Source organism: Anas acuta, chromosome 1 (genome assembly GCF_963932015.1).
Source record: "Anas acuta chromosome 1, bAnaAcu1.1, whole genome shotgun sequence".
Classification (NCBI taxonomy): Eukaryota; Metazoa; Chordata; class Aves; order Anseriformes; family Anatidae; genus Anas; species Anas acuta.
In genome coordinates, this window is record NC_088979.1 from 1696329 (window position 1) to 1723659 (window position 27331).

The following is a 27331-nucleotide window of genomic DNA, read 5'->3' on the forward strand; positions in this document are numbered from 1 at the left end:
ATAACGAGGAGCCCGGCACTCCTGCTCCCCCAAACCTCCCCCCTGACCTCAAACCAGCTCCCTGTCCCCACAAAACCACCTGGAGCCCGGGTTTTGGGGCAGAAATCCTTCATTTTCGCACCGGTTTGGGTGCTGGCAGCAGAGCTTTATTGCCTAGGAGAGCAGCGCGCTCTTCAGGAGCATTTTCTTCTCGGGCGTGAGCTCCCTGGGGAAGCAGATGTTGAAGGAGATGAGGAGGTCGCCCCTGCGCCGGGGCTCTTGGGGCAGCGGCATCCCCTCGCCGGGCACCACCTTACAATATTTGGGGCTGCGGAGCAGAGGAGGGGGGGGGCTGAGGAGCTCCTGCTCCCCAAATCTCCCCTTCCAGAGCCCCCGCTGCTTCTCAGCGAGTTGCTGAGGAGCAGATTTGCTCCCCCCGTGGTTTATTTTCCCCTTTTCAGCTCTGTCCCTGGAGGCAATGACACCCGCCCCCTCCTCGCTTGGTTTTTTGTTTTTTTTTTTCCCTTTCAAGCCCCCTCTGTGCCTCAGAAGCCCCCCAAAAAGAGGCGAGGAGCCCCCCGCGGGGTGCATGAGCAAGGACTCACTGCACGATGTCGTTGATGGGGATGTTGAGCAGCCGCCCGTCCAGCGTCCTCACCTCCACCGTGCAGCCCACCAGCGCCTGCGAGACACAGCAGAGCCCCGGAGCTGCATTTTTCAGCCCCAAAGGGATAAAAAAAATAATAAAAATAATAAAAAATAATAAAAAATAATAAAAAATAATAAAAAATAATAGAAACACCCCCACCAAGCGGCCTCTGCAGCCTCCCAGCACCCAGCAGCTGCTCTGAGCCCGTTCCTGGAGGTTTTTGGGGCCAGGAGGAGGTGGCAGCTCCTCACCCGCTGGCTCCTCACCTTTCCCAGGGGGATGGTGGCCACGTAGCTGAGGTTGTCGTCGGCCCTTTTGAACCTCAGGTGAGGTTTCTCCCGGACAACGAAGGTGATGTCAGCTGGGATGACGTTGGGACCCTAAAAGCAAAGGGGAAAAAAAGGGGAAATGGAGATGGAAAAGGTTTAGGTAGATAGGGGAAGGTGACGTGACTGCTTGCTCCCTGCTGGCTGGGGAGAAAAGAAAGGGATTTTCGTCATTTAGGGGGAAAGAAAATGTCTTTAGCAAAGTCTCCTGCCGAGCCAAAAGGCTAAAAAAAATAAAATCTTTAAGATTAAAAATATATATATTTTAAAAAAATTAATATTTAAAAAAATCAAGTTTTGCAAAGGTGAGGACAGACGGAACGCTGCCACTTTTGGTTAGTTTTATCTGAAGGAAAAGTCAGACAGAAAGAAAAAACTGAAAGAAAAAATGGCCAGAAAGAAAAGATGGACAGAAATAAAAAAAATGGCCAGAAAGGGCTCTTTTTTATCATTTTTTTGCTGTGTTCCTGAGCACAGCAGCACTTCTCTGCACCGGGGGATCCGTCGCTCCCCCGCGCGGCCGTTACCTGGTCCCCTTCCTTCTCGAAGGTTATCCTGGTGCCCTGCCTCCAGCCTGGCCGCACGTCGATGGTGAGGATTTTGTCCCTGATGGTGCTCGTTTGGCCGTCCTCGTTCATCACCTTTGGGGGCAGATGAGGGTGAGGAAGAGTTTGGCGAAGCAGCAGAAACCCCTCTATAAATTCAGCACTTCCCGTTGGGTTTCCATCATCTTTTGGGCTCGATTCCTGTTTTTTTAGGTCTCGTGGCGCAGGCCCAGCCCTAAAATTTTGGGTTCTGCGAGGGGAAGTTCCCACCCTGCTCATCACGAGCCCTTACCCTGCGGGAGATCTTGATCTTCTTGGTGCAGCCGTGGAAGAGATCCTCGAGGGAGAGGTGGAGATCCCGCACGATCGGGGGGTCCTGCTTCAGCACGCCGCGTCCTCGCAGCCCCCCGTAGGGCACGACCACCTCGGAGCCGTCCTCGGAGAAGAATTCTGCAAGGGGGGGGGTGAGAGAAGGGGAAAATAAATAAAAATAAAAATAAAAATATAAAAATGTAAATATAAATATAAATATATAAATATAAAATATAAATAAGCATAAAAATAAGCATAAAAAGAAAAAATATATAAATATAAAAAATAATAAAATAAAAAAATATAAATATGAAAATAAAAATATAAAAATATAAAAATATAAAAATAAAAAATATAAATATAAAATATAAATAATAAGCATAAAAATGAGCATTAAAAATAAAAATAATAATAATAAAAATGAATATATAAAAATAAAAATATAAAAATAAAAAATATAAATATAAATATGAAAATAAAAATATAAATATAGAATATAAATAATAAGCATAAAAATAAAAATAAAAAGAACAAAATAAAAAAATAATAATAAAAATAAAAAATATAAATATAAATATATAAATAAACATAAAAATAAACATAAAATACAAATAAAAATATATAAATAAAATTATAAAATAAAAATATAAAAATAAACATAAAAATAAACATAAAATGAAAATTAAAATAAGAATAAACATAAAAATAAACAAAATAAAAATAATAAAAATAAAAATAAACATAAAAATAAACATAAAATACAAATAAAAATAATGAAAATAATGAAAATAATAAAAATAATAAAAATAATAAAAATAAAAAAGAGGAAGCACCGAGGGAGCAAGAGGATGGAGGGGCAGAAGCAGAGCCCCTCTGGCAGCAACCCTGGGGCACGTGCGAGCAGCTGGGGAGGGAAACGTCCCCAAAAACCTCAAGATTTTGAGGCTGGCGGTGGCCTCAGGACCCCGTGGAGAGCCCCCACAGCCCCCACGTACCCGAAAAGGGGTTGTCCCCGCCGAAGAAGTCCCTGAAGACCTTGTCGGGGTTGTTGTGGAACACGTAGCCGCCCGTCCAGGTGTCCTCATCACCGCCCTCGAGGGGGATGCCGCCTTTGAGTCCTTCTTCTCCAAACCTGTCGTAGACGCCTCTCTTCACGGCTAGGGGACGAGGAGAGACGTCAGCGTTTTGTAATTTTATTTATTTTGGATTTTTTGGTGTGGATTTGGGCTCCAGCCCCCCCCCCAGCACTCACGGTCTCCGAGCACGTCGTAGGCTTCGGCCAGCTGGCGGAACCGCTCCTGAGCCCCCGGCTCGCGGCACTTCAGCGGGTGGGAACGCAGCGCCTGCAGGCGGTAACTGCGGGGAGGGAGGAGGAGGAGGGTGAGGAGGAAGATGAGGAGGAGGAAGATGGAAGATGATGAGGAAGATGATGAGGAAGAAAGTGAGGAGGAGGAAGATGATGGTGAGGAGGGAGATGAGGAGGAATATGAAGATGATGAGGAGGAGGAGAAGGAGGAGGAAGAGGAAAAGGAGGAGGAAGGTGATGAGGAGGGTGATGAGGATGATGATGGTGAGGAGGATGAGGAGGAGGACAGTGGGGAGGGAGATGATGATGAGGAAGATGGGGAGGAAGACAATGGTGAGGAGGAAGACAGTGGGAAGGAAGATGGAAGATGATGAGGAAGATGATGAGGAGGAAGACGATTGAGGAGGATGAAGGTGATGGTGATGAGGAAGATGGAAGATGATGAGGAAGAAGGTGAGGAGGAGGAACATGGTGGTGAGGAAGACAAGGGTGAGGAAGATTATGAGGAAGATGAGGAGGAAGATGAGGAGGAAGAAGATGAGGAGGAGGAGGAGGAGGAGGAAGACGATGGTGGGGAGAAAGATGATGGTGAGGAGGGAGATGATGGTGAAGAAGATGAGGAGGAGGAAGACAATGGTGATGAGGAAGATGATGAGGAAGAAGATGACGATGATGAGGAAGATGATGATGAAGAGAGCCCATCCCGGAGGAGGATGAAGAAGATGAGGAAGATGATGAAGATGAGGAGGAGGAGGAGGAAGAGGAAGACAATGGTGGGAAGGAAGATTATGGTGAGGAAGGAGATGACGGTGAAGGAGATGAGGAGGAGGAAGACGAGGGTGACGAGGGAGATGATGAGGAGGAAGATGATGATGAAGAGTGCCCATCCCGGAGGAGGATGAGGAGGACGAGGAGGAGGAAGATGAGGAAGACGATGGTGGGGAGGAAGATGACGATGAGGAAAGAGATGATGGTGAAGACGATGAGGAGGAGGAAGATGAGGAGGGAGATGACAGTGATGAGGAAGATGACGATGAAGAGCGCCCATCCCACACCCCACACACCCCCCAAACCCCCCCCCACCTCCCAGCCCCGGCCGACTACAGCCCCCCCAAACCCCACAGCCTCCCCCCTGACCCCCCCAAGTCCCCCCATGCCCCCCAAGCCCCCCTCACGCCCGCTGGATGTCGGCGGTGGAGGCTCCTCGGCCCAGGCCCAGCACGGCGTAGTAATCCTGCCCCATGGCGGCCCCGTTGCTAGGGGCGCGGCGCGGGGCATGCCGGGACTTGTAGTTCCCCCCGCGCTGTGGCGCCGCCGCCATTTTGTCCCCCTTATAACGGGTTTAGGATGGAAAAATGATTAAAAAAACCTGTATTTTCAGCAGTCCCAGAATAAAAATCCAGCTGTCCCTGCTCAACACGTGCAAGACGCACTCTGCATAGGGTTTTTATGTATTAAGGAACTGCATGTGGTTATTTCAGTGAGCCTCAAGCTTTATGGGGTTCATTGTGAGATTTAATCATGGCTCTGTGTTAATAGATAGAAACTCACGTATTTAGCCCCAAAACTGTGAAAAAACAAGGAAATCCTGACGAAAATACAGAGGTCTGGAGCTTATGTAGTCTTTTTAGCTGAGAAAATAAGGAAGCAGACAGGTAGCCAACAGAGAGAGGTAGCCTTGAGCTAGCAGAAGCAAGGAAGATAACAGATTTAAGTTAAAAAATAAGGAGAAAAACAAGCTCCAGACTGCCCTATAGCAACCTTTTTCTCATTAAGGGTCAGTAACATTTTATAAATCACACCTGTGAAAATGCAAATGTGGGATTTGGTGTCATTTCCCCTCCCCTGAGTCCTCTGTAATGTGTTAACTCAGTGGAGATGAATTAGCTGGAATAGCTGATCAAAAGTAGCCTAAGACGTCGTTTTCACAAGTTTGCTGTGTCTAAGTAACAGTGATTGAAGTCAGAGGTGTGCTTGCTTTGCAAAAGATCACCAAACACCTGACTCTGCAGAATTATATATTTAATTACTTAATTAAAAGACCTTCATGTGGATTCTGACTGTGTGCTTATTGGCATGAGGCACACACCTACAGACAACATCTCAGCCAGAGCTTTTATTTATCATTATCATTTTTTATTTTTAAAATTCTCATGAAAACATTGTTCCCCATGTTACCAAAGCAGCTGCTTTATTTCAGTCCCTACCACAGCACAGTCACGGCCATCGTACCCAATTCCAGTTTAATCCCCCCTCAGAAATGGCAGTTTTTAACAATAGTTTAAAAAAAAACAACTGCTGCAATGCCAAGAACCTAACACCTCAGAGCCACTCACCAATGAAAAAATGGAGTTATCTTCTAACAGGAATCCCCCTCCCACCAAAAAACTCCCAATTAACAGCCTCAGACACTTCTATTTACACATCTCACACGCACTGTACAGGAACATAAGCTTGGAACAGCTATTCCAACACAGCTCTGCTAGTCCGTGCTCACAACACCTAGAGGTCAGAAAGCTGGTATCTCCTCACTACCCCGTCTCTGCAGCACGTATAAATCTGCTTCTCCCAAGAAGCCACCTGAAAGGAAAAAAAAAAACAGTATTTAAGCACAGGATCCTTCACATGACAGTTAAACATAAAAGAAGAGATGGCCAACACCCTGCAGCTTCTCCAAGAAGAGCCTGGATGTCTACAGAAGATGTGTGCCACCTTAAACTTTCTCTCTCAGAACAGATCTCTTCCAACAATCACCAGTCACCACCATCTGGCAGGAAGCGTTTCCATCTCCCCTCGGTACCTAACAACTCACTGAAGGACATTCACACATACAGGAAGAAGTTTTTCTTTCCTTCGGATTTCCAGACAGCCCAAATACCAGATTTACAGGCAGTCCTGACAACCAGCTCTGGTACTTGTTAACAGAAATCAGATTTCCTTTTGGACTTTTTTTTTAAAAACCAGAAGGAACAGCAGGTGACCACCTCCTGAAACAGCATTAGCAGGTTTGAAAGGACACTTCAAGACATCACTCATCTCAGAGATGAGCAGGAAAGTGCTCAAATAAAGGGTCTTCAGTTAGATCTGAAGGGGAAAATGGGTTTTGCTCATATAGAGCCAAATTCTGCAGGTCAATTCAGCCTGAGCGATGCTGCACATTAACCTTGTGTTTAGTAGGTCAGAGGACTGTGCAGCATAAAACTAGGAGCTAACTTCCATCAGTAACACAAGGTTCGGAGCCCAAGGAACCCCAAAATTACTCTCCCTGATCTGTGCAAGCTCAGCAGGGCTTCTGGACACAGAATTTCACAAGTACTTTCCAGGCTCACACTGCCAAGGTGAAGACAGGCAGCACTGTGCCACCAACTGTTGCTTTTACCCTGATAATCTCCCAAGCACAGATCAATTCCAGCTTCCCTACAGAACCACGGCTCTATAAGATCTACTCCAACAACGAAGTTTGCTGCTGCTTCAGTTTTGCTCCTGCACAGCAGAGATAATGCTACCCCAGAGCACAGAAATGCTGACAGGATTTGCTTATGCAAAATATTCAGATTATTCAGCTGGGGGAAAAAAAAATAAACTGAAAAGTCAACTGCGTGGAGGAATACACCGTGTGGGCTGCCAACTCCTGAGATAAATCAGAGGATCAAATAAATATCAAATAAATGCAGCTGCCTGCTAGCTGGCGTCTCCTTCCCCAGCACCTTTTACCTTCATCAATGTGCCCTGCTCCTTACCTTGTACACAGGGTCACAGTCAGCTTCCGTGAGGTCGATGACATAATCGAGGTCTTGCTGGATGATAAAACAGGTTCCGTCACCTGGTGAAGCAGAGGAGATACCAAGCAAGGAAGTTTTCATGGATCACTGAAATAAGCCACATCCTTTCTACAATCAGCACGACAGGCTCAGCAGCAATGCCCGAGAAAAGGGAGCTGTGCTGTGAGGGCACCAGGGAGATGGGAAAAGGCTCTGATGGGTGAGAAGCACCTTGGAGACCCCATTTTGGAGGAACACAAGAAAAAAAAGTCAAAAAGCAAGGACATAATTCCTACTGCAACCCCTTTGTGCCATGGAAACTGTCCTTCTAGCAGCTGACACCCAGCCAGTGCCCAAATATGAGGGCAACACAGCAAGAGCACAGCACTGCTCGGTTTCATTACATGATCTGCACTGCCATGACACAGCACCCCAGTTACCTTGGCTGGCAACGAATCCATCCCGGTACGGAAGCAGAGAAAGCACTGGCGCTCCTGATCTCTGAATGACCTGGATTGGAGCACTAAAAAGAGAAACAGAAACAAAGAAAAATTACCATCTGCAGTCAAGAACCCATTCCAGTGTGTCAGAACTGATCCAAGAATGTGAGCTAGGAATTAAAAGATCACGAGCAGAAGACACGAAAAGATCAGAAATTAGCAGCCCATTGTCTAGATGCAGAAGACACAGCACAGTTGGACAACACTCAGAAATACAGTTTAATTTTGGGGTCCAGCAGTTGGACTCAGTGATCCTCGTGGATCCCTTCCAATTCAGGACATCCCACAAGATCACCCACACCAGCAAAAGCATCACCCTCAGCGCTCCCTGAGAGAAAAAAAACCATCTGCAAGGAGCTCAGATGCTCTCAGAGCCATTTTTTTGGGCTGCATCCACCCTTTAGAAGAGGCACCGTCTGCCAGCACCCGTGGCCTGGTTCTCCTTCCCAGAGGAAAGCAGAAATTTGCCACTGAAATACCCACAGCCCCAGGCGGGCACTCACTTTGTGTTTCTCACATCCAGCTGGTAGATGTTCCCATCCTGAGTCCCCGCCAGGAAATAAGTACTCGAGAGGAATGTGCAGCAGTTGAAGGCGTCGGAGCCGACAAAGAGGAACACCTGCGAAGGGAGGACAAGGGTCAGAGCCTCACAAACAGGGACAAAGCAGCCAGAGGATGCACAGGAACAGGAACGGATTTATTTAGGAGGTCAGCGTGGCTGTTTCTGAGTCACGGCACAAACTGGCACGTGGAGCAGCAGGACCAGGTTGGCAGAGACCATTCCTTTCCTCACAGAGCTGTGCCACACGCTCACCGAGGCTGCTCAGCGGGATCTGCACCACCCAATTTTCACTCCCCACAAACCCCACGAGGAATGAAGTCTGCTACAAGAGTTTCTGTCCTGCTATCAGCCCTCATATCAGCCTCCGAGGCCTGCCAGCTGCCTTGCCCTTGCTGAAGGAGCACGTGAGTAATTCTTATTCCTCAAAACACGGGGCTGGGGCCCTGGAGATGGGTTTTTAAGAGCAGCTGTGTGTCTCAGAGCACTCTCGGCGGTTGGAAGCAGCACTGTGTGCACACCACAGCTCTCTGCAGACCATCTCCTCCTGAAAACGGGATATTTTGAAGAGCGCGACCAGATCTCGGGCTCCTTACCGGCTGCCTGCTCTGCAGTCCCACTCCCTGAAGCTTCTTGTCTTCTCGAGCCAGCAGCAGGATTTTCCCTTCTGTCCCGATCTCACGTTCACCTGGCAAGAGGACAACAATGAGCTCCAGCAACGTCCCAGCAGGGAGACTCGATGGCACCAAAGCCTGACGGTTGTGATCACCCCTGATGAACCCGAAGCAACATTCAAGCTAAAACAGGCTCCAGGATGCAGCGAGGTGGGCCTGTAGTCAAAAAACCCTCAGCTTTAATCACTCAAATTGCTTGATAAAGCTCAATTCCTCCCCAGAACCAGGGCATGCCACCCTCACAACCCTCGCGAGGGCACGCGGCAGCACGCCGTGCTCTCAGAATTGTACCTGCGACAGCAGGGAAGGAAAAAAAGAAGAAGAACAGAGATGAATTTCAGAGAAAGCTCCTCACTGGGAGTTTTTTCGGGAGCGCCCAGGTTCACCGAGTTGTCAGCAGTGCCCACGGCGATGCCGTTGACAGGGGAGCCGCAGTCAGCCAGGACACCCAGGCAGGCGGATTTGCCGCAGTCCCAGAGCCGGGCCGTGCCGTCTCTGGAGCAGGAGAGGACGTTTCTTCCTCGGTCCACAATGGCAGTGTCCAAAATACCTGCAGCAGAGCAGAATCCACGTTCAGAGACAGCACAGGGGGCAAGAACATCTCCAGGAACATCTCAATTCTCAAGGCACTCGACTGCGAGCCCCAAGGCGCCGTTCCCAGCGTGCCAGCAGCAGATCAGGGCAGGGAGGCTGCACGCAGACAAATCGTGGGGGGTGAAAAGTGGGGCACAGAGCCACAGCTGCTGAGTTTTTACCTCCAGAACCATCCTCTCACAAGCAGAGCCGTGAGATTTGGTCAGGAAGGAGGGGATTTTGGGGGGGTTTGGGCATCCGATGCTGCACCCCCAGCTCCTCGAGACTTGCTGATGAAGCGTTCAAGTTTGTAAACGGGATTAAACAGCTGAAGCGTTAGGATAAACCCAGGCTGCTTCCGAAGGAAGGGTCCTGGAAACCAAATCCTTTCAGAGATTATGTCAAAGAAAGGCTCCGTCCAGGAATTTGCTCTCAGGAGCCTTTCTGCTAGCTCATTTTCCATCCCTTGGAGCCCTTCACCACCCCCTGAGCACAGGGAATAGCATCCTTTATGCAAAAACGCAAGGAAGGTGAGGAATTTACTCTGGTTTAGTTTATTCCAGCCCTTTTTAAGGAATAATCGCTTAGGCACAGCACAACTGTGCCTGCCCGAGGTCTGCACGGCCCTAACAAGCTGCTGGGTGCTTTTGGGGGCAAGGGAAAGAAAGAAAGAGGCTCTGGGTGGAAATATGATGAGCTGGGAGCGAGGAGGAGGCAGTCCCAGTGCAGCAGAGGCCACCAAATGCAGGTCAGGGCTGCATCCTCCCCCTCTGTGCCTTAATCCTGGACGGAAACGCAGCTCAGGGAGACCTGGGATCTTTTTATTCACACCCTGGGGGTTTAAGAAAGCTCCTCGGGACTTTTGCATGGCACAGAGTGCAGCAGGCTGCTGGTTGAAGCCCTCAGGTGCGAGATAATTAACACAGGCAGCAGACGAAGCCTTGGGAAGGCCGAGCACTCCCTACCTCCTTTGTGACCCTGGAAGGTTACGGCGCAGCTGGCGTCTTCCACCGACCAGATCTTTAGCTGGGCGTCCATTCCCCCGCTGAGAACCACGAGGCCCGACGGGAAAAACCTGCAACAATTCACATCATACACATGGCCTTCCAAAAGTCTCTGGAAAAACAAAGAGCTCCGTGCTAGTTCCGTCGTCGTCATCCCTCGCGTCAAGCAGTTCCTGAGCTCGCCAACTCAAGGCGAGGAGCTGGCAGCTACCGTCAGCACCCTGGCTGTAAAACCCAACCACCCTTCCTCATTTTCACCCCGGGACTCTCCCCCTCTGCCTGCTGGGCTTCAATTCTTTCTGGAGGAGGCGTGTTTGCCAGCAGACACCCCATAAAACCCCCAAGATGTCAAATTTCTAAGACCTTTTCAACCAAAAACCAAATTCTTGCTGGCCCCAGAGCACAGGGGGCGAACAGCCTGCCCAAATCCACGGCTGAGTGATTTCAGTAACAGCACGGGCAGGGTTTAAAACACCACAGCCAGCTCTTACTCTGATTTCTCCGTTTGCAGCCTGCCAGATTTTCATGGTCCCGTCCGTGCTGGTGGACACGCCGAGCCCTCCGCCGCTGGAAATATCCAGGCAGGTCACCTGCAGGAGGACAAAACAACAAATAGCAGCTCGGGAGGATTCTGTACGCAAGTATTTCTGCTCAAAACCATTTTTTTACATCACCTGGAAGTTTCCTTACCCCTAGCTGAACATTTTCAGCCTGATAACGGTCTCCTAACACTGAACATCCTTCAGCCAGGACTCACAGGCTCTCTCCCCTCAAATTCTCAACCTATTTTCTGAGATTTTATCTAAGCTTTTCTTCAGGAAATCAAAACCCAAGCGGATCCTGAGCGTCAGGCTTCCTCCACAGGAGAGGAACAGCACGAAAAGAAACCCTCCCCGACTGATCTCCGGGCTGACCTGCAGCCAGCGGGACTGAAACCTGGCCCAAAACCCCCCGGATTTCTTGTAATCACCATCAATCTGACAAATAAATTGCTATTCCCTGCCTGTCTCTCTGCAGAGACCCACAAAGCAGCGAGGGGAAAGAAATGCTGAGTCAGGAGCCTGCAGAGAGAGCAGCCGTGTTGTGGGTTTCCCCCAGGTGAAGCAGGAATTGGGATTTTTCAGAAGCTCCCCGGTGATTCCTGATGCACTTTGGGGGGGGTTTTGCTGAGAGGCGACAGCTCGAGGCCCCAGATTTAAGGAAGATGCTCTGAGGGAAGCCTTTTTAGGAGGTGTGCCCGACTTTTTCAGGCACAAGTTCCCCTAAATAAGCACGAATCAGCCCAAACTGCTCTCTGGGACAGCGATTGCTCACACCACGGCCAATTTAAGCAGGGCCCAGCTCAATACTCAACCTCCATTAAAAAAAAAGTGGAGTTTAGGAATTAAAACCCAAGTTAGAAGCACAAGGTAACTGCTCAGCCATTACAAGAGCCATTAAACACGTTTACTCACAGATTGTTAACATTTTCTTTAACTAACCTGTTGCAATTTGCTCCCTCTTGAGCAAAAACCAGCCTTGGAAGGAGGTTTAAGCAGAAAGAAAAACCCTCGTGGACTTTTGGCATGTCCACGAGCTTTCAGGAGGGCTAAGGAATCAAGCAGGAGTGCTGAGAACAGGAGGCAGCAGGTAAATAGGATTTATTATTTTTTATATTTTTTAGTTTTTTTTCCACCTCGGGTTAAGCACTCAGCAAACTCAGAGCGCTTCCCAACAGGGCCCAGCTACGCCTCCGAGTGAAAAAAATTAATTTTTTTTGGTGTGAATTGGCCATTTTGCAGCACTCTGAGCGAGGAGCTACACTTGGTGTATCCCCAAATGAGTCCCGTGGTTATAGAAATGTGAAGAAATGCAGGAAAATGCTTAAAAAAAACTGCAAGTGCTGCCAAAATCACATCTGGTGCCTGTGGTGATAGGCAGTCCGAGTTTTTGGCCAAAAAAAAACAGTTAAAAAAATAAGAAACCAGCCCCAGCAACCTGTTCTGGATCCCATAAAAGAGAAACCTGCCCCAGTTCTGGATCCCACAACTCGCTGCTGTCTCCTCAGCCCTAAGCCCTGCTGCTCCCAGGGGGGGCAGCCCAAATTTTGAGGGCGCTGTCAAAAAACTCAGCCCTGCACCTCTTGGGTTTCTCTAGTTCTTCAGCTGCCACCCTCAGATTTCTCTATAATTACTCCTCTACTACATCCCCTTGCAGGAACCCTCTAAAATATAACTCAGAACTCGCCTCAAGACTTTAACATGAAAAAAATACCAATATCCTAGGATATTCAGGGGAATTGGGATCCTTATGGCTTGAAATCACTCCGAATTTGTTAAAAAAGGAAGATTTTTAGTCACAGACTGAAGCCAGCCCTCATTATCGGTCCCACCTGAAGGTTTTTGTGTCTTACAAGTTTCATTTTTGAAGCCTGCTGTACCCTAGAATCACGCACATCGCGATTAGTCATGAAAAAAATGGTTAGTTTTGGAAATCCAGGCAAGCATCGAAAGGATCTTGGGCTTTTTTTGGGGAAGTTTAAAAAACTTACACTTTTCTGGTGGATTCTGGAGAAGGTGGTGAAGGGCGCCAGGAACTTCGTGGAGACGTTTTCGTGAGGGCAGGAAACGAGGATGCTTTTCTGGGGGAGGAAAGGGAAAAAAAACAGAAGCGTGTTAGTGCCGCTGGGATTTTTCTAAACAGAGGGGCTCCAAATCGGAGCTGGGAGACCCCGAGCAGCTCAGGATCCCTTGGGATCCCTCAGGAGAGGGATTTTGGCTGCCCTAAGACCACGGTCACTTCACGCAGCCCCCCCGACCCCCCCCCAGCCTCGGCACCTTGGTGATTTCGCCGACCACGAAGCCCTCGGAGGCGGCGATGTCGGGGACGCCCTCGGTGCTGAGCCCGCGGCGGGTCAGGCTGCCGTACAGCGTCGGCTTCCCTGCGGGGAGAGGGGATTTCAGCTTCACCCTGACCCCCCCAGCCTACAAGGACTCCCCCAGCCCCTTTACAACCTACAAAGCCCCCCCCCGAGCCTTCCAGGACCCCCCCCGAGCCTTCCAGGACCCCCCCTAAAGCCCCCCCAAGCCTTTAAGGCTCTCCTCCAGCTCCCCCCCCCAGCCTTTAAGTCCCCTCCTCCACCTCCCCAATCTTTCAGGACCCCCCCCCCAAGCCTTTAAGTCCACCCCCAGTGTCCCCCAAGCCTTTAATACCCCCTCTCCAGCCCCCCACAAGCTTTATGGGCCCTTCCTCCCCCCCCAACCTTTAAGGACACCCCCAGTGCTCCCCCCCTCCCCTATAAGGACCCCCCCCAGCCTTAAAAGACCCCCCAACCCCCAATGCCCCCCCCCAGATCCTCTCCAACCTACAACCCCCCCCCTAAGCCCTAGGACCACACCCGCCCAGCCCTTAAGCACCCCCCAGCCCCAAAGACCCCCCCCCAAAAGCCCTAAACACCTCCCACACCCCTAAGAACCCCCTCTCCAGCCCTTAAGGCCCCCCCCTAACCCCTAGGGACCCCCACAAGATCTCAAAGACACCCCCCAAGCCTTCAAGGACCCCCCAGAGCCTTTAAGGCCACCCCCAACCCCTTGAAGACCCTCTCAGCTTTAAAGACCCCCCCAAGGCCCTAAAAGACCCCCCCAAGGCCCTAAAAGACCCCCCCAAGGCCCTAAAAGACCCCCCCAAGGCCCTAAAAGACCCCCCCAAGGCCCTAAAAGACCCCCCCAAGGCCCTAAAAGACCCCCCCAAGGCCCTAAAAGACCCCCCCAAGGCCCTAAAAGACCCCCCCAAGGCCCTAAAAGACCCCCCCAAGGCCCTAAAAGACCCCCCCAAGGCCCTAAAAGACCCCCCCAAGGCCCTAAAAGACCCCCCCAAGGCCCTAAAAGACCCCCCCAAGGCCCTAAAAGACCCCCCCAAGGCCCTAAAAGACCCCCCCAAGGCCCTAAAAGACCCCCCCAAGGCCCTAAAAGATTTCCCCGAGCCCCTTAAAGCCCCCCCCAGAGCCCCTTAAGCCCCCCCAGCCGCCCCCTCACCCCCTCACAGCCCCTCAGAGCCCCCCCCAACCCCCCCTCAGCGCTCACCCGGGCTCCTGCAGCTCAGCCAGGCCTCGCCCTCATCCCTCCTGTGGAAAAAAAAAAAAAAAAGCATCGGGGGTGAGAAAGGGGCCGTTCTGAGAGGGGGGGAAGGGTCCGGGCCCGGCTCCCACCTCAGGGCCCGGCTCCAGTCGCTCTGGATGCGCAGCGCGGCCGCCATCTTGGCGAGGCGCCCTCCTCCTTCCCGTCAGCCCCCGCGCGGCGGAAGCGGGGCTGCGCCGTCCAATCAGCGCGCGGTCTCTCTCCCCGCTCCCCGGCGGAGCCCCGCCCACGGCGCGGGAACCCGGAAGCGAGGCTTAAAGGGGCCGCGCCGCGCTGCTCGGGTGCGGGGGGCACCCATGGGTGCTGGGGGGGAAGGAGCTCGGGGGGGGGGGGGGGGGAGGAGGAATAAGGGGGTGCTGAGCACCCATGGAGAGTGTATGGGTGCCCTGGGGGTGCTGGGTGCCCTTTGGGGGTGTATGGGGGTGCTGGGTGACCTGGGGGGTGTTGGGCACCCATGGGTGCATGGGGAGGGTGCTGGGTGCATGGGGGCTGCTGGGCACCCATGGGTGCATGGTGGGTGGGTGCTGAGCACCCATGGGTGCCCTGGGGCGATGCTCAGCACCCCTGGGTGCTTGGGGGGTTCTGGGTGCCCTAAGGGGATGTAGGGGGGGTGCTGGGTGCCCTGCGGGGTGTTGGGCACCCATGGGTGCATGGGGAGGGTGCTGGGTGCCTGGGGGGTTCTGGGCACCCATGGGTGCCCTGTGGGTGCTGGGTGCCCTTTGGGGGTGTATGGGGGGTGCTGGGTGCCCTGGGGGCTGCTGGGCACCCATGGGTGCATTAGGGGTGCTGGGTGCCCTGAGGGGGTGCATCGGGGCTCCTGGGTGCTTGGGAGGTGCTGGGCACCCATGGGTGCATGGGGGGGGGGGGGGCGCTGGGTGGCCCGGAGGGTTCTGGGCACCCATGGGTGCATTATGGGTGCTGGGTGCCCTTTGGGGGTGTATGGGGGGTGCTGGGTGCCCTGGGGAGTACTGGGCACCCATGGGTGTATGGGGAGGGTGCTGGGTGCATGGGGGATGCTGGGCACCCATGGGTGCCTGGTGGGTGGGTGCTGAGCACCCATGGGTGCCCTGGGGGGTGCTGGGCACCCTTGGGTGCTTGGGGGTTTCTGGGTGCCCTAAGGGGATGTAGGGGGGGTGCTGGGTGCCCTGCGGGGTGTTGGGCACCCATGGGTGCCCTGTGGGTGCTGGGTGCCCTTTGGGGGTGTATGGGGGGTGCTGGGCACCCATGGGTGTATGGGGAGGGTGCTGGGTGCCCTGGGGGCTGCTGGGCACCCATGGGTGCATTAGGGGTGCTGGGTGCCCTGAGGGGGTGCATGGGGGCTCCTGGGTGCTTGGGAGGTGCTGGACACCCATGGGTGCATGGCGGGGGGGGCGCTGGGTGGCCCGGAGGGTTCTGGGCACCCATGGGTGCATTATGGGTGCTGGGTGCCCTTTGGGGGTGTATGGGGGGTGCTGGGTGCCCTGGGGAGTACTGGGCACCCATGGGTGTATGGGGAGGGTGCTGAGTGCTTGGGGGGTGCTGGGCACCCATGGGTGCATTATGGGTGCTGGGTGCCTTTTGGGGGTGCATGGGGGGTGCTGGGTGCCCTGGGGGGTGTTGGGACCCCATGGGTGTATGGGGAGTGTGCTGGGTGCCCTGGGGGTGCTGGGCACCCATGGGGGTACAGAGGGTGCTGGGTGCTCTGGGGTGTTGTATGGGGGGTGCTGGGCACCCATGGGCACGCTAGGGGGTGCTGTGTGCCCTGGGGGGGTTCTGGGCACCCATGGGTGCATGGTGGGTGCTGGGTGCCCTGGAGGGGTGCTGGGCACCCATGGGTGCATGGAGGGGGGCGCTGGGTGGCCTGGGGGGTTCTGGGCACCCATGGGTGCATTATGGGTTCTAGGTGCCCTATGGGGTGTATGGGGGGTGCTGGGTGCCCTGGGGAGTACTGGGCACCCATGGGTGTATGGGGAGGGTGCTGGGTGCATGGGGGGTGCTGGGCACCCATGGGTACATGGGGGGGGCGCTGGGTAGCCTGGGGGGTGCTGGGTGCCCTGGGGGGGGGTGCTGGGCACCCATGGGTGCATGGGGAGGGTGCTGGATGCCCTGGGGGGTGCTGGGCACCCATGGGTGCATGGGGAGTGCTGCGTGCCCTGGGGGTGCTGAGCACCCATAGGCGGGGGGTGGCAGGGTGCTGGGTGAGCGCCCCCAAAATTCAGGGGAGGCAGCACCCCACTGTCCCCCCACCCAATTCACCCCCAAACCACCTCCAGCAGCGGGGCGATGGCGAAGCCCGGCCACTCCTGGAACCGCCGCAAGTCCAAAAAGGAGGAAGAAGAAGAGGAGGAGGAAGGCGAGGACCCCGTGGACGCGATGATCGCGCGGACGGGCTGCACAGCGCAGCACTGGGCGCTGCAGGACTGCATGGCCGAGCACCGCGACTGGCGGCGCTGCCAGCCCCACGTCCAGGCCTTTCGGGACTGTATGGCCCGGCAGCAGCGCCCGCGCCCCCAAGACCCCGAGCAGCCCCAACGCTCACCCCCAGGGCACTGAGACCCCCCCCAGGGGCTAAAATCCCCCCTTGGGGTCCCAGCACTACCTCCGGATGAGGCGCCCCAAAGACGGGGGCTGTGCTAAATCATATATATCTGATTTTTCTATTTTTTGCTATGTTCTACCTGTTTTTGTTAAGCAGGATGATGGCGTGGTTAAATCCGTGTTTAATTTGGGGCCAGGAAATTAAATTTTGATGTGGTTCATCCTCCCGGCTCGCATCGTTCTGCACAGCTCGGGTGTGGAAGAGGTCGTGGCGCTGTGGTGATTCAGGGCTGAAACTGGGGGTGTGATGCAGATTTGTAAAATCCCCGAATTATTGGGGTTGGAGAAGCCCTCCAAGACCATCAGGTCCAAAAACCCCCTCCCACCAATGTCACCCCCAAGCCCTGTCCCCAAGCACCACGTCCAAGCTCTCCTTGAACACCCCCAGGGACGGGGACTCCCCCACCTCCCTGGGCAACCCGTCCCAAGGCCTGACCGCTCTTGCTGAGCAGAAATGTCTCCTCATTGCCAACCTGAGCCTCCCCTGGCACAACTCGAGGCCGTTCCCTCTGCTCCTGGCCCTGGTTCCCTGTGAGCAGAGGCCGCCCCCCAGCTCCCCACCCCTTCCTTTCAGGCAGTTGCAGAGAGCAATAAGCTCTGCCCTGAGCCTCCTCTTCTCCAGCCCAAACCCCCCCAGGTCCCTCAGCCGCTCCTCACAGGTCTTTTACTCAAAGATTTTCTCACAGCATTCGCTTTGGGGTCGCTGGTGCTGAGGCACGCCAAAATGGCGGGCTCACACCAGGCCATGTGGGAGTCTGGCGCTGCCCTGCTGTGGATTTCCCTCCTCTGCGCCTTCCTGAAGCTGTTCCTGGTGGCAATAACCTCGTGTCCTGTGGGACAGGGATTTGGGGGATGCTACTTTTTGGGAAGCCCCAAGAGGGAAGGGGTTTGGGGGCTCTTGTAGGGCCATGAGCCTTCCCTCAGTCCTCATAGCGCAGGAGCATGAGGTGGGATGCCTCAGCCCCACAGAGCACCACCTCGAGGCCCAAAAGCTGTAAAAATCGACACAAATCTTCCCCTATTATGTTGAAAGGGGAGTGTGCCCCCAGCTTTGGCCCACGGGGGAGCTTCCCAGGGAGGGGGCTGCAGAGTGGCTGCATTTCAGCAGCCCGAACCCCAAAAGTCCCAAAACTGGGGGAAGTTTTTCAGTCCTGGTCAGGAAACCTGAGTGAAGTCGGTCAGCTGGAGGCAGGAGGGCACTGCCTGCATCTGCTGCTGGAGATTTCTGTAGGGAAATGGTTCATTTCCCAGTGAAACGTAAAAAAATATATATTTTCCTAACTTCCCCTTAGCATCCATCAAATCAAGGGCTCAGACTTGGTTGTAATTTACCCGAAAGACGGCACGATCAGATCTCATCTCAGCCTAACTAAAATAAAAGCCTTCACCACTGGCTTTCGGAATTAGAAATACAAGGAAAGGAGCAAAAACCTGGCTGCTGGGACCTGTTTGCGGGCTCTGGGTTTGATAGGATGGCAAAACCTGGCCAAATTCGGGACAAACCTCGGTCCCGCATCTTGGCGGATTGCAGCGGCGTGGCAGGGCTGATCAGTATTCCTGTGGGGGCGCAGAGCCGTCGGGCTGTGGCTCTGCAACCAGCTCGGAATCAATTCCCTGGCTTTGCGGCTGCTGCAGGGCTGAGATCCTCAGCACCAAAAAAAAGGAAAAGCAGCCTGATTTTCCTAAGCGTGCTCATTGTAACAACGGGGCTGAGCTTATGGGTCTGTCTTTGAGGTGAACTCAGCCTAATTCTGCCTCACAACAGCAGCACGACTCCCCAAATACACCAGAAGCTTCCCTTGCACAAAACAAACACGAGAAGGGATCAAATTCAGATTTTACTTGTCCCCCCTGCCCAAGCATGGATAAGAGGCACCATCCTGGGAAATTCCCCAATCCGCTTTGCATTTGGTCCTTCCAAGGCAGGCTAATTTCATCCCTTCCAAAGGGCTGTGGTAAAAAAAGGAGACTGACTTCAGAGATCCAAAAGGAAACGCATCCTTTACAGCCGTGAAAGGCAAAGCAGAAACGGAGGAGGGATTTTGCAGACAGCTCCAACCTCCCTGCCTCTGCCCTCCGAGGCTTTGTGCTCTTAAGCAGCGATTGTTCAGCTGCTCAGGGATGATCGCCCCCGACCCTCCCAGGGCTCTGAGGCTCCATTCATGTTGGCAAAGCTCTGATTTAAGCAGCTGTCCGAGAATAACACGATGTTCCAGCCTTCAGCTGCAGAACAGAGCAGGATGGGCCCTTCCGCATCAGTAGCATCTGGGAGAATCTGCTTGCAGCGATGAGAGAGCGTCTGCAGGAGGCTGTTGGGGCTGGGAGGACATAGCAAAATCCCTGCTGGCTGCCACCTTTCCCAGACTGACAAAAAACAACCAGTTCTCCAATTCTGGATCTCTGAGTCTTGAAGTTTAAGCCCTCGATTCTAAATTTGGGCAGAAATTTGCCTCAGCAGGCAGCGCAGGTGAGCGTAATGACCTAGCGATTTCTCCAGGGTGCAACCTGCAGAAACGCTCACAAAACAAAAGCAAAACATGCAGAAAAAGCAGAATTGAGAAACGTAAAATGAAATTTCACTGCGGACCCTCTTCCCCCCAAAAGAAAAAAAAAACAGGCAGTTATAAACACATTTATTTCTCTTTATTAAGACGGGATGTTTTACAACAGTGGAAATTTCTTTTAAGTCACAAATTTATCAACACGGCGCTCGTAAAGCCACCTTCTGGGGGCTCGAGCAGCTGAAGAGGAGAAAAATGATGTTCTCAGGGTGGCTCTGAAATGGACGGAGTGTTCTTCCTCCTCTCAGCTCATCTGCGCTAGCAGCTCCTCGAGTTCGGGTCGGGCCTTCAATCGGCTCTTGAAGTCAGCTTCGGTGTGCTGCGGAGGGAGGTGAAAAAACAAGCAAGTCAACATCACCTCAAGTGCTTTTTTCAAGCCAAATGGAAGATAAACCCTCTCCTAAAGGGAATCAACAAAGAGTAAAAGGAAAGACAAAGACGAGGCAAGCAGCAGGCCGCGCATCGTCACCGTGCGGCCGCTCTGCAGTTCAGCCGTGTTGGCTCCTCCTCACCCAGCGACGTGCTGCAGTGCTGAGGGAGCGACCAGCTGGGGTTTAGAGCATTTACCACACCAAATTTTGGGGTGTAAAGACCACACAGCAAAGAGAAAACTGGGGCAAGCTGTTGACCTTGTGGTAAGTGCAGCTACCAAACCAAAATACGTTTTCTTCAAGAGAAAAATTCCATTTTGGAAGAGCGAGCGTTGGCATTGTGCTCAAGAAGTCAGCTGAAGACGTCCAGACCTGCCTCTTTCTCCTGAATTTTAGAAGAGCATCCCGAAGCTCAAATCTCTTCGTTGCCAGTCTCCCGGAGCCAGCTTGGGTCTTTCCCAAGGGCTTCCTGCCTCAGACCGCAGTGACTTTGCAAATGGCACAATGTCACGGCGCTCCCTCCAGAGACAAAGCCATCAGCCAAAATTAAAAAAAGCAAAAAAAAAAAAAAAAAAGAAGCAGTCCTAAGGCAGGGATGGGACCGTGACCAAAGCAAAGCAGATTACTGGACTCGAGAGACCTCCTCCTACATCCCGCTTTGCAGATATGGAAATAATTAAACATCCTACAAAGGCCAGTGAAGGAAACTGTTTTCACGTTCAAATTTAGCGTGCTGCTTTCCCTTTCCTGCTGCAAGACCTACTCCCTAAATAAAAAAACCTCCCCTTCTGCAGAAAAGAAGCAGAACTCCTTCCAGAATCCATCAAAACGGGGCACAGAATTTGGCTTTCCCATCTCAGCTTTGCTGCTGACTGCTCCACGCGATTCCTGATCATTCCCAGATGAGTGGCTGTGGGTTCTGACTTGCAGGGAACCTGCCTGAACGAAGGAAAATAACTGGGAACTTGCCATCCCCTACAAATCTGTGGGACTGGCTGGGAAGGCTCCTTCTGCAGCACTAATTCTAGAAGGCTAAAAGGGAAATAAAACTCTCAGCAGGTTTTAGAGGAAATAGTTTTTGATAAATCAAGTGAGGGCCTGGTTCTGGGAGATCCTGGGTATCTGTAAGTGTAGAGCAGAGCTGGCGGCGTCAGGAACAGATCCTGTGCTTTTCAAAGCAAGCTGATAGCACGCGTCACACCCGCCTTGTAAACGTGGAGATGTCAGTAAATGAAACCCACCTCTTTCACTAACAGGTGGACCCCTTCAGGCTGGTTGCTCTGAATGATTTCCAGAAGTATGGGAGCAAACGTGGAGCTCAACCCGCTGACCTGGAAGAAGAAATAAAGCACTGCAGGGGCAGAACTCCAAACGCAGAACGGATTTGGTCTACTAACAGCATGGGAAGAGTCCACTCAGCGTGCACCTAGGGCTGTCAGGCACTTCATCACATAAGCAGGCTCTTGTTTTGTTTCTCCCCTGTAAATGTTGTGCCTCCAGTGCCTCTCCTCTACCTGTGTGACAGCTTTCACCACTTCAGGCTCTACTGTGCTATTCGTTCTCTCAGTGGAAGCACATTTCTAGCCCCTTTTCCACGTTGCATAGATGCAAAGAGTCTTAACCGTGCATGAAAATCTTCTTTACTTCAGGTGAGACTAATAAAAAGCTGCCACGGCAAGCTCCAGCATTATCCCACACTGACTCCCTAGAGGAAAAAGTCTGCCTCAAGGTTTGGAATGTAATTCAGCAGAGCAAGGAACACACTATGCAGTAGGAAAGAGTCACAGAAACACTTAAATGAATAAATTTGTACAAATTTAAACTGATGCTAGTAGTATTTTTACATTTCATCAAGTTTGCCCAATTGTTCCTCCTTAAAAATGACTTTTCTACCCCTTCTACCAAGCACTCTGCATAAAATAGGTAATAAAATAGGCTGATGTAGACAATCCAGGAATCCCTTCACTCTCTTCTACTTTCTGAGTAACTTTTAGCAAGAAATCTAATTTAGACTTCTTTGTGCTTCAGTTTATGCACAAATTACACAAATTTGGGACTTAACTCCTGCTGTCAGTGGATTTTGAGAGCCTGGGAGAGGAGGTGCTGTACACGGAGCGCAGCCAAGCCCAGCTCGTACCTGGATAACCCTCTGGTGGGTGGTAAGGACGGCGTCCAGCTGCATTTTGGAACCTCGCTCTTCCAGGAACAGCACTTCGTTGGTTTTGGTGGGCATGGCGTAGCTGCAGGAAGCACAGGTCAGGGCTTAGGACAGGGAGAGGGGCACAACTTCACAGGAATTTATCAACAGCAGCGGAAAACGTGGAAGGAGATTAACTTTTCATGAGGAATTAATTATGCAAACGATGCATCTTGCAAATCAAGCACTGGCAGAAGCCAGGGGTTTTACTGGAAGGAGATAAGGGAGAAGCTTGCAGCGCTACAGCCAGGAGAAACCTCTTTCAGCTACAAACATCAGCCCAGGAAGAGAACTTTTAATTTCTTTATCGTTGAAGAGGGGAGCTTTAAAGCAAAAATTCTGGCTGAGCCACCACACCTGCTCCTCATCTCCCACGCTACTCTGAGCACGACCTCCACCTGCTTCAATTTTTCACCCAGAACATTTCCTTCTCCCCCATTTTGCCTCGCCAGTTATGAGGCTTTTAAAGCACAAATCATTTATTTCTGCCCACACTGAACTTCTCACAGCAAGGCCAACCTCAGAGGGCCCAGGCACGACGCAAGGCAAAGACACTTCACGTTGGAAACGCTTTCAGTAGCCTCAGGCTGGGGGATTTCCCTGATTTTCCCTTTCAAGCACATCACCACTGACAGAATTAGAATTTCTTAAGAATTTCTGCGTATCCTTCTTGATAGATACCCAGGAGTTGCTGACGTGTCACAGCTTTTAGTGCTAAAGATGTCACAGAGAGACTCCAAACAAGCGATCTGCGGATACAGCATCTCAGATCCACGTCTGACAGTTCAGCAGAGTGGATGAACAGAAAGAAAAATGATTTTTTGATAGGTTTAACCAGCACAAAGCTGGAATCACTGCTTACACTCAGAGGTTCACTTAAAGATGAATGTTTCAAATAACCACCACTCGTATTTTCACTTCCTTACAGCAACACAGCGTTTCTCTCTGTGACTACAGAGGCACTGCAGAAGCCAAGGAGCTCTGTAATACTCTCAGAACTCACTCAGACCATCAGAGCTGCTATCAGGTGTAGATCTGCTTCAGAGATCTGCTGTGCAACTGTAGCATCCTTTATTAAACCACCTGCTACCGAGCTAACGGTGCAGGTAGCTCTCCCAAAAACTTCACCCTGGATTTCCCAAGCTCATGCTGGTTTTAGTACCGCCTGCCTGTTGCACAATGCCTGGATAAAACGCTATAAATTAAAAAAAAAAAAAACAGCAGCAGAAGTCAGCAATATTTATGCCTGCACCCACGTGCTTAAGCTTTTTTCTCAAAGGAATGAAGCTACATTTCCTTGAGATGTGTTCACTCAGTGCCCAAATAATTCTGTTTCAGCCTTCCATAAATAAAAAACTCCACAGACAAACGAGGGAGCTAACGGAGATCACCAGGCAGATGACATCAGATGTGGATTTGTAGGTGGGAATTGATCACAAAGATTATCTCCCGCCCTTTACTGCAAGGTACCATCATCTACAAGCCTCACACAGCAACGTGATGGCGAGGGATGACAGAAGCACAGAGCCACGTTCTTTATACCTTTCGCTCACTCTGACGGAGAACTGGTTGCAGAGTTTATGCACGTACTGAGCAAAATGCTCCACGAGACACATATCATAGGAAGTCATCTGGATATTGACATCTCCGTACTCGTGTTCGGTCCCAACGTTTATCTCTTTCATCTGTACTTTGTCCTTTTTCCTCTTTGGAACCTGTATTAAGGAAAAAAATGATTTTTTTTTTTTTTCTGAACGCAGCTGGAAATAAAACCCATTAACCCTTGCCAATCGCAGGAGACTGCACTGCTCTCATCTGACAGAGGTTTGCTGAACACATCGCAGCCCATCTGTGCTCGCGTTCCCTAGCTATAAAACTGGGCTGCCACGATCTCAGCAGATGTTCTCAAGTGGAGCAGTTCAGCTCTTGGATGGCAGAACCACAGAAGTCACAGAGAAAATACGTGCCTACCATGATTGATTCCTTCCAGGAGAAGCCGAAGATGAGAAAACAAACTGCTTTTAGTTCAGCTCCTGCCTCCGAGGCAGCTCCCGGGATGAGTTATCGTTACCTCATTTTGCAAAAATTGTCTTCCTTCCAAATTTTCAGGCAATGTAAAAAGTTTAAATGCAAATAAGAGTTGCTCACAACGTTCAGCGATAGTTTGGAGTTGGTTTGTCAAATTAGTCATCGGGAAGACATTCCTCCCTCCCCAGCTACTCGTTAATTTAAACAGGAGTGTAGTGGACAAGAGGAATTATTTCTGCAGGGTTGTACTTCACGTGTTTTAACACTTTCCACTGAGAGCTGCAGCAGTAAACTGTTACCTGCCTCCATTTTAATATGGTTCACCAGCCACAGATTTAATAATAACATTTGAATCAGCCTGTAAATAGATGGGTCAGTGAAAGCAAGGACAGGAAGGGGGTTTTCATGCCTACCTCCTTTGGGAGCAGATGTTTATACTTCCCAATGCCGTGTGTAGGTCGGGATCTGTACTGTCTGTGGCAGCTCACGAGGGCACCACCTTAAAATCAAAGCAGAGCAAACACGTTTTTTCTTGAACACCACACATCCTTTCTTTTTACAAATAGCCACGGGTGCTGCAGGAGCCCAGAATCCTTTCTGGGGCCAAGAATTTGTCCTTAGTTCTTTGAGGGAAGGCAAAAGCAGACCAAGGCTTCAGCAATCTCTACCCGACATGAGCAGCCTGAGTATCCCATCATTGGGACAATTCACAGCTGGTTCCGGTGAGCAACCAGTAAGGGAGGTAGGGATTAAAAGTGACTCATTTCCCAGGCAAGTTCTCAAGCAAACAAAACAAAAAAAAAAGAGTACAGGCTTGTCAGCACCAGTGGATGGTGAGGATCCTACTGAAACCTTACAACTGCCTCCTCTTACATGACAGCAGTGATGTTGTTGTGATGGATCTGAGCCCGCTTAATTTTAAATCCAGCATGTTCAAATATTCATATGCTAGGAAGCCAAATCAAAATGGCATCAGCTTTTATTTATACTTCCTTCTCCAGAGGAAAATGAAACCCTCAACAGCTTTCATTTTAATAAACGAAGCTCGGAACAGCAAAGAGAAACTGAGCACCACGGATCTAAGCCACTTGGTTACACTTTGCCTCCACGTCAAAATCAAATTCTACTTCAAATTTAAACAGAGGACTCCACCAGCTCAACAAATGTTAAAGTGGAACCTCCTGTGGGTATAACAGCAACAGGGGCTGGCTGATGCCACCCTGAACAGGAGCATCTGCTCAGCCAAGAACAGAGAAACAGGACAAGAGGTTAGGGAAAAAAAGGTAAAGGTGGAAGCGCAACAGCATGCGCTCGGGTTATTTAACCAGCCAAAATGTGATTGAAAAAAAAATATCAAAAGGAGATGTGAAGGCTCAAATGTGAAGTATTTGTGTAGATAAAATTTGTCTTGCATGGGATTAATGAGAAGCCTTACCTGCAGCACACAGACGGCTTTCTCGGGGTGTTGCTGCTCTGTAGGAAACAAAATAATTATTATCTGTAGGAAACAAGATAGTTGTTAAAACTCCAATCTCACACAGCTATGGAAACACTACAGGTCTGGACGATCTCCTCAATAAAGGCTCACATCCTCAGACCCATCAGATCCTGCGATCAGACTCTCTCCTCTTCTCATCCTAGAGGTTCTGCAGCTCCCAGATACCAGCTGAAAGTCCTCCCTCCACAATTAGAACACTTTCCATATCTAGAAGTATTTTTTAAAATCATGTATGTCTTCTGACCCAGTCTGTAGCAGTGATTAAGTGTTCTTAATCCGTTATTCTGTGTTTTATGTAATAGATTTGATTTTAAACCACTCACCTGCTAAGAGCAAACACCTGCTTGAGCAGCATTCCCTTCTTCCAGCAGAGCACCTGCACCAGTCACAAAGCAAACAGTGAATTTTCAGCAGCACTTCCCAGAAAATACCCCTCAAAACAACTCCCCAAACCCTCTAAATCTACCAACAAACCTCCCAGCCCACCCACAGCTATCGCTCCCCAACCCACCACCACCACCACACAGAGGAAAGTGATGAGGGAAGAGGAGGGTGACAATGACTACAATGAGTTTCTCCTGCACCCCCTCGCCTTCCTTTGAAGGAATTGGGGTAGGAGATCGTCCTCCCTGTGATTACAGATCCCACAACAGATCCCACAGATCCTACAACAGCCACACCACCACCCCCTGGGCTCGTTCCAGCTCCACGTGGACCGGGGACAACGCAGCTCATCCATGGTGGAATGAAGCAAGGAGAGTGGCTTTGCTGTCACCACAACCCTGGTGGGCTGAATCGGGCCAACACCCTCACCTTGCCACCACTGAGATATGGGGTGGGGAGAGCTGTAGGGTCCCTGATGGCTGCGATGGGGCAGGGGCTGTGCTGCACCCTGTGGCACTGGGGTGGTCCCTGGGCTTCCAGGGAGGGGTGGGGGGGCCCTACACCTCTAGACACACCACCAGTAACAGAATTAGGACCTGTCACAGGATCCCAGAATCATTAGGGTTGGAAAAACAGCTTCAATGTCCCCACCAAGCCCTGTCCCCAAGCACCACGTCCAACCTCTCCTTGAACACCCCCAGGGACAGGGACTCCCCCACCTCCCTGGGCAACCCGTCCCAACGCCTGACGGCTCTTTCAGAGCAGAAACGTCTCCAATTTTCTCCTCATTTCCCCAAAATTTCCAACCTAACCCCCCGCCCCATTACCTTGGCCCCCGCCGCGCTCATCCCTGCGGGGCCGCGTCCGCCGCCCAAAGCGCTCCCCCCGCACCCTTCAGCCCCAGCCCCGCGTTCCGCCGCCCTTCCCTTCTCTTTTTGGGTCGTTTTAGGGCGAAACCCCGGCGGTGGGGGAGCCTTAGGGGGATGGAGGAGGGAAGATGGAGGAGGGATGGCGGCAGCGGGGCTGTGTGGGGGAAACGTCTGCTTGTGCTGACGGGGGAGGGCAGAGACCGCCATAACGGGCATTTGTACTGTTCAGGAGCAAACAAGGGAAAATTCCTGCAGCGTGGAGGGGAGGACACACTGTCCTTGACCCTATCTTTGCCCCGTCTTTGTTTTTGTCCCTGTCTTTGTCCCTGTCCATGTCCTTGTCCCCACACCACTGCCAGCGCGGCGCACCCAACACTGCCCGCTCGCCGCTCCGCCTTGCTACCTTCTGCCCGCCTCCTCACTCTGATTGGTCCTCCGCCTCGCTTCTTGCATCCTGATTGGTCTTCCCTTCTAATCTCGCCATCTGATTGGTCTTTCGCTGTGTCAATCAAATCCAACCGGTCACCTTTGCGTCGCGTCTCG

At 51.6% G+C, this 27331-nt stretch overlaps 4 protein-coding genes across 5 annotated transcripts; 1 reads left to right on the forward strand and 3 right to left on the reverse strand.

Annotated features, from left to right (window-relative positions):
- Nucleotides 1-91: 91 nt before the first annotated feature.
- Nucleotides 92-4427, reverse strand: DNAJB13 (DnaJ heat shock protein family (Hsp40) member B13). Its single transcript, XM_068688950.1, has 8 exons — nucleotides 4293-4427; nucleotides 3064-3167; nucleotides 2807-2968; nucleotides 1792-1949; nucleotides 1482-1595; nucleotides 895-1008; nucleotides 585-661; nucleotides 92-307 (listed from the first exon to the last, which is right to left on the reverse strand). Exons 1-8 carry the CDS (start codon nucleotides 4358-4360, stop codon nucleotides 154-156), a joined length of 951 nt encoding a protein of 316 aa, XP_068545051.1. The 5' UTR covers nucleotides 4361-4427; the 3' UTR covers nucleotides 92-153.
- Nucleotides 4428-5231: 804 nt separating this feature from the next.
- Nucleotides 5232-14498, reverse strand: PAAF1 (proteasomal ATPase associated factor 1). The gene is made up of 12 exons (XM_068688821.1): nucleotides 14375-14498; nucleotides 14250-14290; nucleotides 13005-13108; nucleotides 12719-12808; nucleotides 10680-10778; nucleotides 10150-10300; nucleotides 8967-9161; nucleotides 8534-8625; nucleotides 7882-7997; nucleotides 7319-7401; nucleotides 6858-6940; nucleotides 5232-5697 (listed from the first exon to the last, which is right to left on the reverse strand). Exons 1-12 carry the CDS (start codon nucleotides 14419-14421, stop codon nucleotides 5620-5622), a joined length of 1179 nt encoding a protein of 392 aa, XP_068544922.1. The 5' UTR covers nucleotides 14422-14498; the 3' UTR covers nucleotides 5232-5619.
- Nucleotides 14464-17041, forward strand: COA4 (cytochrome c oxidase assembly factor 4 homolog). 2 transcript variants are annotated; one of them, XM_068689160.1, is made up of 2 exons: nucleotides 14464-14584; nucleotides 16559-17041. In XM_068689160.1, the coding sequence occupies exon 2, from the start codon at nucleotides 16566-16568 to the stop codon at nucleotides 16833-16835; it is 270 nt and encodes an 89-aa protein (XP_068545261.1). In that variant the 5' UTR covers nucleotides 14464-14584; nucleotides 16559-16565; the 3' UTR covers nucleotides 16836-17041. The 2 variants fall into 2 exon arrangements, with proteins under 2 accessions (XP_068545261.1, XP_068545338.1); XM_068689237.1 differs by having other exon boundaries at nucleotides 14511-14584; nucleotides 16556-17041.
- A 2460-nt stretch (nucleotides 17042-19501) lies between these two features.
- Nucleotides 19502-26959, reverse strand: MRPL48 (mitochondrial ribosomal protein L48). The gene is made up of 8 exons (XM_068689348.1): nucleotides 26747-26959; nucleotides 25859-25911; nucleotides 25473-25510; nucleotides 24451-24536; nucleotides 23552-23724; nucleotides 21950-22052; nucleotides 21054-21143; nucleotides 19502-19760 (listed from the first exon to the last, which is right to left on the reverse strand). Exons 1-8 carry the CDS (start codon nucleotides 26765-26767, stop codon nucleotides 19686-19688), a joined length of 639 nt encoding a protein of 212 aa, XP_068545449.1. The 5' UTR covers nucleotides 26768-26959; the 3' UTR covers nucleotides 19502-19685.
- Between the last annotated feature and the right edge of the window lie 372 nt (nucleotides 26960-27331).